The 12,843-nt window shown below is 38.2% G+C and overlaps 1 protein-coding gene across 1 annotated transcript in view; it reads left to right on the forward strand.

Moving 5' to 3' along the window:
- LOC121955877 (connector enhancer of kinase suppressor of ras 3) overlaps window positions 1–12,843 on the forward strand; it is a 41,508-nt gene that overhangs the window by 14,767 nt on the left and 13,898 nt on the right. The window contains exons 2-4 of the mRNA XM_042503961.2: window positions 3,729–3,892; window positions 11,128–11,330; window positions 12,679–12,766. Of these exons, the coding sequence (XP_042359895.2) occupies window positions 3,729–3,892; window positions 11,128–11,330; window positions 12,679–12,766 (455 nt within the window). The remainder of the gene's footprint in view (window positions 1–3,728; window positions 3,893–11,127; window positions 11,331–12,678; window positions 12,767–12,843) is intronic.

Consider the following 12,843-nt stretch of genomic DNA (forward strand, 5'->3'; position numbering starts at 1 on the left):
TCGCGTGACATTTAGCCGACCCTGCTGTGCCGCTGAGAGATTATCGGCCTCCTCGGGTGTCAGTAATGTGATCCAGGCTGTCGCCAACACATTCCTGATAACCACAAACTCTCGCCAGCTCTGACAAACACTGAAAAGAGTTTTGTTTGAAATGTGTCTGCATTTTCACCATCAAATCTTCCATTATGGAGTTTAGAGGGGTGTGTTTGAGGCAGGGAGTTATCAGAGAATCTTTCTGTGGAAGTTTGGGAATATAATGAAAGTTCGCATCTGGGCATCTCTCCGGGGACATGTAGGAGCAGAACACGTTTTCTGACTTGTGTCACAAGTTTGTGGCAGCAGCTAAACTGGAACAAAAAAACAAAACAAACTAGTTAAGAAGGAAATCTGTAGTGTAAATTCGGGGCTGCTAATATTAATATGCTGTCTTTTGCTCAATGTTAAGATGAAAATAAAAAAGCAAAATAATTTCTAAAAAAATCAGATTTTCAAGTTGTTTTTTTTATCATAGCAATGTGGGTAGTTTCCCCCCAAGAAGTGAGCATCAAACTGTGTCCTGTATTGTAAAAGTGGAGGCTGAAAGAAAAAAATCTTATCAAATGGTAAAACCAGGAAGTGCTGATAAAATATTACCCAAGATTCTGGTACTGCAATGCCTATTTTCATCCTTAAATGTTTTCAGAAACAGCTAGCTGCAACAGAGTGGTGAAGGGATGAAGTATTTTTGTTGGCCAACGGGGAAGGTAGCATCGAACTGGTTCCCTCGTCAAAAACCTTATGGGATTTTTGAATGGGATTTGCGATTATCACCAAAAATAAGCTCTGTGACGAACACAAGTTTATGAGATTGAGAGGTTTTCTTTAGCATGTTAATCTTCACAGATGAACACCACTTTTGTGTGTTTTGAAGTCTAAATGAAATTGCCAGAAGCAAAAAGCTATTGTTAGGCTATACACAAACTACAGTACATCGCAGTCGCACAACTTAAACATCACAACTACAAACACTGTCAAAATAGGTTAAAACATGATCTAAAAATATTATAAACAGATAAATCTACTAATCTGCTATCTAATTTCAGTAAATTAATGGTACCACTTTGAAAAACTTTGAAGTTGTAACTTTTATTTCTTAATTTTTAGTAATGAATTAATCGAATGATCGATCAATAATAAATCCTTGTTTGTTGCTGTAAATGAGGTCCACTACGCTAAGGCTGCAACTAATGCTGCAATTAATTTATCCTTATTTTTTTGCCGTAAAAATAAATAAATAAATCCATCACAAGCCCCGAGCCCGAGGTGACATCTTCTTTTCATCTTTTTTCTTGTCCGACCAACGGACCAGAACACTAAAATATTGGTTTTAGTGTCATAAGAAAGAAAAGATACAAAAGTGACATTTAAAGGGGGGCAAAAATGACTTCAATGATCAAGTGCTTGTCAAAGTTGTGGGTTTATCTTGTCTTTCTATATTTATCAATTAATTGACCAATGCAGATGACTTACTTCACTTGTTTGATAAGTTGCCAAAGACCAAAGTGTTAATTAGGAGCCAAACAAAGGTTAATTTGTTATTCTGCCATATTTTAAATTTTGAGCATAAAGACATGATTGGTTCTTCATTGTAAAAAGTCTCACAGTGCTCCTTGGTGTCAGTGAATTGAGCTGCTGACAACACAGAGGTGTCACATCAGCAGTTAGTTAAAGAGGAATGTTTCCTCCCTGCTGTCAGCGTGACTGTCGGCCATCTGTCGTCCTGCGCGTCCGCCTGAAGACAAACTGGAGTCACGGAGTTTCCTCAAGACACTTTAATGACCACATGCAGGGGCAGTTGTTTTCTTCTCCACTGTTCACACCAGCTCAGGCATTTTGTTGGCCAGTTGATCCGGCCCGCCGTGAAGAGCTTCAAAACATCTGCCATTTGGTGGACAAGGCACTGCACAAGCTTTTGCAAACTAGCATGTATTTTTAATTTAGGGTTACTCAGCAAGAATGGAATTAAACCTTGCTCTGAACAGTTTAGTATGTATAAATGTCAGCTTGTAAGTGAATCACTAATTGGTAATAAATTCCATGTTGTCCTTGCTGAAATGCTATTTTAGTGTCTTAATGTAACGGTGGTGCCGTTTCTTAACTTTTAACTTACATATGAGGCAGTTTGGTGTACTAATTAGCTGCATTAAGGAGTGAATGCAACCAGGGCTGCAACTTATCTTGCCAATTATTTTCGTAATTAATTGATTGGTCAGTAAACTGTCCATCACGTGTTTCCATTGGCTGAGGTAAAATTCAGTAATATTGCGTGTTTTATTTAACTAATTGTCAAAAACCCAAAAGATAAGAAATTCACAACTATAGAAAACCAGCAAATAATCCCATTCTTTTAGAATTTTTGCTTAAAATATTTTTGATTAATCAACCAAATTATTAAAATGTGAAAATCATGTTTTGTTTGTTTCTAGTTTTTCAGTGGTTTTAACATATTAGATAGAGAATCACTGAACCAGCGTTTACAATAAATAGAGCACATTTTACATTTTAAGATGAATTCTTGTTCTAATCAATAATGTGAGCTGCTGAAATGTAAAAAAAAGAGTCTGCCTGCAAAATATTCATAGGTGTTTCAGTCCTTTACAAACCAAACACATCCAAGTACCCCCGAGGTGAACACTTTGTCTGCTTTTACTGATGCGCGTCAGTAGACTCGTGCTGAATATTGGTTGATGCTTCTCTATTGATCCAGCGGTGAGAACTCTTTTATCTCATCTCCCGCTGCTTCTACTCTCAGAGAAAGGTCACAGGTCAGAGTTCAGGGTCGGGTATAGAGAGGCGCCACTGGAGCTGGCGATGTCTCGCTCACAGTCACATGAGGTCGTAGGGATTGAATCAGGGGTTCTGCCTGAATGGTCCGGGTCTCATCTGCTAGCCCTGCAGGATGGATTTATTGATGGACAAAAATATCTGAACATTGGTGCATTTAGTGTTAATTGACAGGAGTCAGGGTGGTTGACAAATTTTCACCCTGGTGGACAATAAAGATATATTCTATTCTATTGTTGTAATAAACTTAGCTTTGACATCTTTGTTTTACATTGAAATTCAATAATTACCTTTAAAAATAAGTGGATGTTATTGAGTTGTCTCTGATTAAGTTTTTGTAAACTTTATGACATATATGGTATGACTGTTTTTTTGACCCTCTAACAGATACTACTTAAAGCCAATACATTTAGAAACCTAGAAATGGTAGCTAAAGCTGGAGTTTCACTGTAATGTTGAGTCAAACCTAAACACTGATCACCAGTGAGAGATAGTAGGTTAGATGGTGATGAATATAAGGGATCAAACCGAGGACCTTCGGTGTGAAAGGGGAGGTGTGGTGAGGTGGCAGCGTGGCGTTAGCTGTGATGGATCAGCAGGAAGAGTCAATAAGTCACTGTTGACTCAGCAGCTTTGTTTGCTGTCAAACTTGAATGGATCATAACAGACTTTCACTGAAACTCAGCTGCTGAAAGAAAATTCTGTCTTGGTATCGTTTACTTTCTCACACGTGTGTGATGCTTGTCAAGTTCCTCCTCTCTTGCCGGTTTAATGCAGTCAGTAAATTCAAAATAACCTAGAAAAGCACAGAAATGTTCTAATAAAGCTGAGGGAGTCATGTCTCTCTCTTTACTCCTTCCTCAGTGTCCCCTCTCAGTGTGTTGTGTCTCTGTCTGCCCCTTTAGGTCTGGATGACAGCGTTCAGCAGTACATCCCGTCCTTCCAGCGCCAGCAGGTGGATGGGGAAAAGCTGCTCAGGATGTCCCACCAGGAGCTGCTGTCTCTGGGCGTGTCGCGGGTCGGACACCAGGAGCTGGTGCTTGAGGCCGTGGATCTTCTCTGCGCACTGGTCAGTAAGCAATCACATCTTTAAGCAAACTTCATCACTGTCAGGGTCTTTCCTTGGGATGTATATTAGTGGAGTGACATAAAAAAAAATCCACAACTCAGTATGTATGTTTATGTGTGTAATGTTGCCATGGCGACAGTGAGTGAGCCTTGGGCTACAACTTTTTTGAGCCTGTATTTGTGCACATTCTAGTCAATTTGCACTGTGAAAAATCAGGCTAGATTAGCTGTCTGCAGTCCCTGTTTGCACTGTAACCATGGAAACAGACAACTGTTACTGGATTACTTTTGATACTGAAGAAATGGTAATAAGGGGGTTATCCTCGGGCAAGTTTTGGAGTGTCTGTTTTTATGTGATTGCTAAGCAGATTTATGGATGTTTTAAGCAGTTGACATCAGAGATAATTTTACATTCAAGAAATGGAAGAGTTAAATTCTATAAAAACTTTAGAAATATATGCTGCATTTAAGTTTTAAAGTACCCTAATAGCTTAATATTTCCGAGGAGAAGTATAAGGTGAGGTCTTAAGTCATAAGGTGCATCTTTTTTTCTATTAAGCAAACAGTGTGTTTAAAATGTGACTCTGACCACTATTTCCTAGATTTAGACCGCATGTGTTTGTATAAGGAGGTGGGAGGATGACATAACAGAAAACCTAAGTTTCTCTTTTTTATTTTTTGATGTGTCCCTTTTTATCATTCTGTGTCCCCTCTCTAAATTTGGATACATTTGTGGGTCAGTGAATGCAGCACAGGCAGAGCACTCCAGGAGTTCTTCTTTTTCTCAACAGCAGTTTGTGACACACAGGTTGGATAATTGATCCTTGATCCCTTCAGAACTGATTTGATCAGATCGAAGGATGAAAGGAGCAGTAAGTGAAAGGAAACTTTTAGACCTCGCAGAATGAAGTTTGACTTTTAACTTTTTTCACTTTCAACACACCTGACGTTCTACTGTTCCATCTGTGTGGAACATCCGCTCCAAGAGTGTGGTGCAGTCAGTTGTCAAATGGGAAACCCTGCTCTGACTCTGAAGAGAGACACAAAATGCTTCTTTCTGCACTAAGGTTTGATTATATTATGCTTAACTCAATGTGCTATTGAACAGCAGACACAGATCCACAGTGATAAAAACTCCTGTGGCTCTTGGTGGTGTCTTTTTCTCTGTTTGAATATGTAGTTAGAAGCTGCTTGTATGTGACTCACTCTGCTTACAGACTGTCTCTCTATATTGCCATCACTAATGAGCTGATATATTTAATGTGGCTGTTTACAGACAAACACTGTTACATAAGTTGGCTATTACAGTATTGATTTACCCTTTCTGTGTAATCCTCTCATTGTTCAGAACCACTATAATTTACTGGTTTCTCATTGGTTTTCATTGTACTGGTGATTCTACCTGTATGGGTTGGGCTCACCTGAGGAGCATGATGAAGCAAACAGTCAACAACCAACAAACCACCAAAGCTTTAAGGGTGAATCTTGCAGTTCTGTTCACCACATGCTGAGACAGTAGTTATTCTAAGTCCTGTACCAAACTCAAACATCTGTGTTCTGTTACACCCCCAAAAAATATTTGAAGCAGCACAAAGCAGCTTCACACACTGCTGACCTCAAGTTGCAGCGAGTTATCTGAATTTTTTTAGACCTCAGAAGCCACTAGAATTGCTGTAACATCTGCAGTTAGCATGGTGATGCTCATCAAATTATGTATGATCAATTTGTTGGGAAAAAAAGGCAGGGCAAACAAAACTTGGAAAAAGTCCTTAAAAAAATTATAATAATTCTGTAATATGATTTTAAATATTTAATTCTTATATATATATTACAGTTTTCCTTCTTTTTTCCCTAGACATTTTTCCTTTTTTTTCACCAATAATTTTCTAAATTTACTTGAAATTCATAGAACATTTCTTACCAAGTTACCCATTGTTTTTTCCCCCATTTTTTGAAAGACATCACACTAATTTGCTCAGGTTTCAAAGGTTTACATACTTGTTAAAGGTGGAAAAATCATATATAATAGTAAAACAGGGACAGGGAATTTTGTACTACACAGTGAATACTATAAAAGTACTTTCATACATTTTTAGTAAGGTTTTGAATGTGGGGCCTATACTTGTACTGATGTTTTTACAGTGTGGTATCACTAGTTTCACTAATTAAAAGGATCACAATACTTCTTCACCCAAAGAGTACCATTATTAATACTCCTGGTCTCTTAATGAAGCTGTCCTGCTGCCAACAGCTTCAGAGCAGCGAAAACTTTTCTAAATACATGAATGTGTCCAATCTGAGCAAAAAAAAGTAGCTCCAAGTCCATCACATGGTCCGATTGCAGAGCTTTATACTGGTCCTGGCTCTCATGCCAGAGAATGTGCTGATGTAAATAAAATGCACTCTGTTAAATCTTTATCAGATCTGGCAATAAGCCTACACTGCTGGGCTGAATACTGCTACACTGTAAAAAAAAAAAAAAAAAGAAAAGATTGTTGCGAATGTTTCTGCAGAGAACTGATTTTCATTGTAAATAAGTTTAAAAGAAATTGTCCATTCACTCAGTTTGTTGCAGATGCAAATGCTGTGTTTTATTGTTCAGACTGAAATTAAAATATGTTGAAACTCTCTGAACTTCCTTTACCAAACGTTTTTTTATACTTGTGTGGAAAAAAGGTATGAGTTCCTAAAACCAAAGCCATTACACGAAAACACTGCAGGTTTATCACAGCTTGTCTTTAAACATTAGAAATTAAAACATGAATAACCACATTAAAATTAAACATGGCAGTTTGCTCTGAAATGAACATATTTTGCCAAAATGAGCAAAGTTGTGAATTTTAAAGAGAAAAAAAAAGAAATTTTCACAAAATGCCATTATGTTTTTAAAATGTTTGTTTAAGATGCAGTATTTGACCTCCAAACACATCATGTCAAGAGCCAAGCATTTCTTTCAACCAGCAAAGTTCCTGTTTCAACCAGTAAAAGTGTTGTCCTGCAGACAGAGCCCCTCAGTCAGCTGTTTATGAGCTCTGACTGCCTGTGTCACAGAGAAAAGGAGGATTTACAGTCAGTGCTGAGATTTCATGGTGTAACTGAACTGAATGGGAACCAGCAGGCTTTTTTAAATGGAGCCTGACACTCTGCTGTCACCGCTGACAAACAGTGAAAATAAAAGGAGCACAGAGACAGTTATTAGACATAATGCTGCAATTTAAAGTTGTGATAAAGCTTGGTAAATGCAGATTACTTCAGGGAATCACATTCTAAAATCCCTTTACACTGTTTTAGGTGTAAGAATGAAAGATGGTTAAAAGGGTCTTTTTTTGCAGTGTGGGACTTACCCAGAAGTTGTCAGTCATTTAATCAGTGCGTGAAAAATGTGCTAATGGGCTGAGATAAGTTTGTTTTTTGATATGACTCAGCTTGCTGGAAGTAAATGGTGACATTATCTTGAAATAAAGCAGATCAACGCAAGCTAACGGTTCCTCTGGTTCTTACTGTAGTCCAGGTAGTCAGTTCTGTATTTCAGTTTAGGTCAGTAGTCAGTAGCAGTTTTAGTCAGAAGTCAGTAGCCTCCGGTCTATGCCATGAACACAGAGGTCAAAAAGCGAGGTTCCCCTTTTTGTAAAATTAGCTTACCTGCATATCTGTGGACCGTGGTAAAATGTCCAAACTTCATAATTATGGCACAGAGTTACACTGAAAAATAACCAAATAGATTAAAGGTTAAAGAGCATCAAAACAATGACCAGTGTTCCACATGAACATAATATAATCTGCTAAAGTTACCAGTTTGGGTTATTTATTTCCCATAAGACATTTCTGTATATGTGTTTTTAATCCTGTTTCAGATTGTTCCATATTTAGCGGATATGTATATTTAGTTTCACCTTTGTTCTTCTCTCCAGCCTTCTTTCTTAATTCTTTCTCTTATTGATGAGCATTTTAAATTACATTTAAAGGGGACCTTATATGCTCAATTTCAGGTTCATACTTGCATTTTAATTTTCAACTAGAAAATGAGTACGTGTTGTAATGCTCAAAAAACACAAACTGCACTTTCTACCATGACTATAATCTCAAATCAGGGAGAAATTAACAACAACAGTAACCAAGAGTACTGACAGTACATTTTTCCCTGACATTAGCACGTAGGTGCATGTAGCAATATACTTGCAGCTGAGAAATGACTATGTTTAACAGAGCTTTCGACTGTTAAATATCACCAATCTAAACACAATTGGACATGTTCCAGCAGAAATATGAAGTGTAATTGGGGAAAAATCAATGACCTCAGCAACCAAGATTGCATGTTTCGCTGATGTTAGCATGTAGCTACATGTAGCATGTAATGTAAACACTTGCAGTAGTGTGTCCGGAACAGGTGATAATATAAAGAAATTTGTTGTTAAAGTAAGAAAAAACATTGGAAACAGAGTATTCAGAACGGTCAGAAGCCAGGTGTTTTTGCTCACAGGGAATGCTTTTCCCTGTGTTTATCTCATTATTTGAAACTTTGGCCACATTTGGTATGAACATTCAACATTGTAACATTCTATATATGACAGAAAATAACATTAAGCATAATAGGTTCCTTTTATGAATGTAGCATAGATATCATTGAACTTATTGGGGGCTGTGGCTCAGATACAGAGTGGGTTGTTTAATTATTGGACAATTGACAGTCAAAGTTTTGTTGGGCCAAATACTGAACCCCAGTTTGCAATTTGTCATTGTGTTTGAAAGTTCAACAGTGAATGGGTGAATGTGGCTCTGTAGTGCTTTAGCACTTTAAATGGTTGAAAGGAGCTATACAAGTGCAACTCCATTTGCCAAAGTTAAGGCTGAAAAACTTGAAAAACTTTGACGCCTCTGTGACAAAATCCTCTTAACTCAATGTTCACTCACTCGATTTTTCCAGGGCTTTCGATTTTCCTAAGTGAATGGAACGACCAATGGTGTCATTATGAGACCCAAGTTCAGAATTTGGACATGACATCACACTGAAGAGAATCATGAATATAGATCTTTCATCAGCAGCATTTCCAGTGTTTCAGGGAGAGTTTTCCTGTCAAACTCAATTGAAGGTCAGGGGACGTTTTTGTGGATATTTTTGCAGCACAGAGTTGAATTTACTGTTCTCTGGTGTGGAGCAGGAAACAGATGTCACCCCTCCCACCTGTCAGAAAGACCCCCCACCCTTCCCCTGACACACACACACACACACACACACACACACACACACACACACACACACACACACACACACACACACACACATACATTCAAACACAGGAGAGGAAGAGCCGTTGCAGTTTTGTTCCAGCAGCAGTTTCCACTGGCTGTCAGATGATCAGATTTCCACCTGAGACCCATTCAGTGGAGCAGGAGACACTTTCAAACACTGCAGCTTTATTATGAGAGTTAAAAGAACATAGTCATGCTGTTAGGATTGCTTACTTAACAATACAGCCCCAAAAGTTGCGCAGTTAACTAAGCAATCTAAACGACATGAGTGTTTTTGTGTTGCAAAAGGGCTACTGAAGATAAATAAATCTCCTTACATTACATGCTAAGCTAAGTAAGCTTAGACCCACAGACCAGGATTTCAAAATAGCTTCACCATCAGTTCCTACTTGTTTTGTTCTCAAAGTGGTGCATTGAGTTTGAAGTATTGTTTTGTCTTTTTCTGATGAGTATTGAATAATTAATTATACAAAAAAACATTTTGGTGTTGTATTAAGACTTTAAAGAGTGTTCAAATGTGACAAACAGAACAGTTAGAAGTGTTTTTGTATAATTTTAGTCAGGTTTATTCTTGATTAAAGCATTCTGGTATGAACGGAGCTGATTAATTGATTAGTTGAATGTCAGAATTAGTAATTGGTTTATTAATTTAGTCATTTCTAGCATTTTATAAATTAATCGGGAAAAAAAGTTCTGTCATCAACAGTGACAATAATGATAAGTTGCAGCTTTAGTGGCGTGTTTCTGTTAAAATCTTCAGTTTTTCAGTACAACTTGTTATTTATAATTATGTCTTTGGATCTTCGGCCAACTGAAGTAAAACTCAAATGTGTGTTTAGTCGGATTAACAGACAGATTTGCCTGTTTTACTTCAACAGAGGTCTAACTTCATTTCAGAGCATTTTTCTGATTGGCATATGTGATCATTTGGCTTCAGCATTATTTGAAGGTTTACCTGTAACATGATTTGGACTCTGCCAGGTGTCATGTTTTGTTCAGGTGGATATATGTGGGGGTTTTGTTTTTTTTCACAGTGCAGTCAGCCGACAGATGAAATGTCAGTTTGGCTGCAGATGTTTTTATTGGCTCTGAGTGCCACAATGCCTCAAACATCTGGGCTGCCTCGGGCCAGCCAGCGTGTTCGCACAGTCAGCTAAATGAACAAATTATAGATCCATTAGAAACTTATAAGTTTGAAAGACTCATCCAGAAGTTAGGGTCAAGGTCAAATCATAGCTGTCCTGATTAACTTATGACCTCACTTGTTGTGTTCTGGTAAAGTTCAGACATTTATTGATTGATTAACAGATTGATTCATTCATTGTTTGAGGGTGTGCTTGTTTTGAAACGGCCATTTTTATGCAGTGAACAACAGCATGAGATGTTCCAGCATCATCTCTTACTCTGCCTCTTATATTTCTTAACAAGTCAAAAAATGTTTTGTTTATGTTTATGTTTTGTCTGTGGTAGCCAAACCAAGTTCTTATTGTAAATACATTTTTGAATCTATCACAATTGCTGATCATCAACATTTCTTTTAGCTGTCACACCAGCTTACTTTGGGTTCGGATTTAGTTTGAGTGACTTGGAGGTGGTGTGGACTATTTTGTTTTAGTCAGAGTATCGTCATGGTGACTGGGTTTTAGGAATGTGTGTGTGTGTGTGTGTGTGTGTGTGTGTGTGTGTGTGTGTGTGTGTGTGTGTGTGTGTGTGTGTGTGTGTGTTTTGGTTTGGGGTGGGGGGGGTCAGTATTAATTAGGGGGCATGAGAATCTCCTGATCTGCAACATCTCTGTGTGTGATATATTTAAATGTTCTAAAATCAGTCAAATTTACATATTTGTGAAGATTAGATTAGATGTAAAGATCCCTCCTAATTTTAATAAATATACCCACAGCAGCTTTAACAAATAATATTTGTATATATGGACTGGTTATGTTTAAAATGTAACAAAAACTTGACTTATTATTTTATTATTTTGGACAGAATTATGGTGTGGAGAAGGACAACCTGAAGACTCTGGTGGGAAAGATGAGAGCGGCGCACCACAACTTGAACAGCGCGGTGACGCAACGTAGAAAGAACCCTGCCTACCACAGCAAAATCTCCCATCAGCCCTCCAACGAGTTCCTGACTGCTGTGGTTGAGCTGATCGGAGCAGCCAAGAGTCTGCTGGCCTGGCTAGACAGGTGACACATATTGTTGCAGAGTTTAAACCAGACTTGTGTCATCTGAAGTTGCCTGTGGGAGTTTTCTGTTTCTGTAGGTGTGTAAGAGGAAAAAACAAAGTGTAAGAAAATGCACCCATCCCATAAACTCTCACTCTCGCACACGTAGTGACTCCAGCAGTTCTAGTGCTTGTAAACGTGTGTTTTGTCTGTCAGCTGTCAGTGCGTCTCTCTGTCTGCTGTTTGACTCCTTCAGGTTTTTCTCAGCTTGTATCAGCTTGAAGAACATTCCTGCTCTCTGCAGCTGCTAAACACAAACACTGACAAGTTTCTGCACTGACGCCCATAATACACCTGACATCTGTCGTGTGTCAAATTATGCACACACCGCTGAGATGTGGCTTGATAGCATTTCATTGAATTTGAGTCTAGTATCGAATGCAAATAATTAAGAGTGTAATGGGGTTCAGATTTCTACTTAAAGATTCAATGGAGATGTGTAATCATCCCTCGGAGGCTACGAAGGCACTAGGTCCAATTAATGTTCACTACCTTTAGTTGCAAAGTGACGATGAGGTAACGACAGAACATTTTAATATAAAATGTTGATTTAAAGGACCTCACAGGTACAGCTGGATTATTTGAGCCTCCAAATCACAAACAAAGAATTTTTCCTTTTTTTCCTTAAAGAATTATCCAAAATTGGTTGCTCGATCATCAAATTAGTTGGCAATTAATTTAATAGTTGACAACAAAATGATCAACTGTTGCAGCTCTATTGCTGTGGTGGTCAGCAGCACTGACTTTGAGTAAGATGTTTTCCTCAGATCTTTCCTAAAGTAAAAAGAGTGAGGAGAGGGGCTCTCCGGTAGCTTTGGGGTTTAGACACTGACCATAATCTGCAAAGTCACCAGTCCAAATCCAACTATTGTCCTCCCAAAGGCATAACATGTCCAACAAATAAGAATAAGATAAATAATAAATAAGAAAGATTGGCTCTTCACAGCTCACGCCTTTGTCTTCGGGACACATGCACTTTGTTGAACTTTGATGCACTGTTAGTACCACAAAACAAATGTGGGGAAATGTGTTTAAATACATTAGACCCTTTTTTAAGTCATCATGGCTGTTTTAAAAAAAGAACATCCTGTCGCAAAAACATAAACCACGAGCAATACCTGGCAAGGTGTGTTACTCATTTTAAGTGTTTAAATATTTGAAAAAGACATCGGTCTTAATGCGTTTGGTCAAGCAAAACAGAACATACATTCAGAGCCTGATCACAAAGACTCCTGATAGTATCAGCGCTAGCTCGTGGTTTTACTGCAGGTCACCTCACTGTAACAAAACCACTGTTCTCTCTTTCCAGGACTCCTCTGACGAGCGCCAACGACTTCACCTCCACCAAAAGCAGAATCATCCAGCTCTGTCTGGAGCTCACTTCCACCGTCCAGAAGGTCAGTGAAGCTCAACTCAACTTTTTCAACAAAATCTTTAGCGACTCTGATTCTTAAAAGTCTCTGATGTTTTCGAA

Source organism: Plectropomus leopardus, chromosome 16, assembly GCF_026936395.1.
Source record: "Plectropomus leopardus strain MGB_pleo_1.0 chromosome 16, ASM2693639v1, whole genome shotgun sequence".
NCBI lineage: Eukaryota > Metazoa > Chordata > Actinopteri > Perciformes > Serranidae > Plectropomus > Plectropomus leopardus.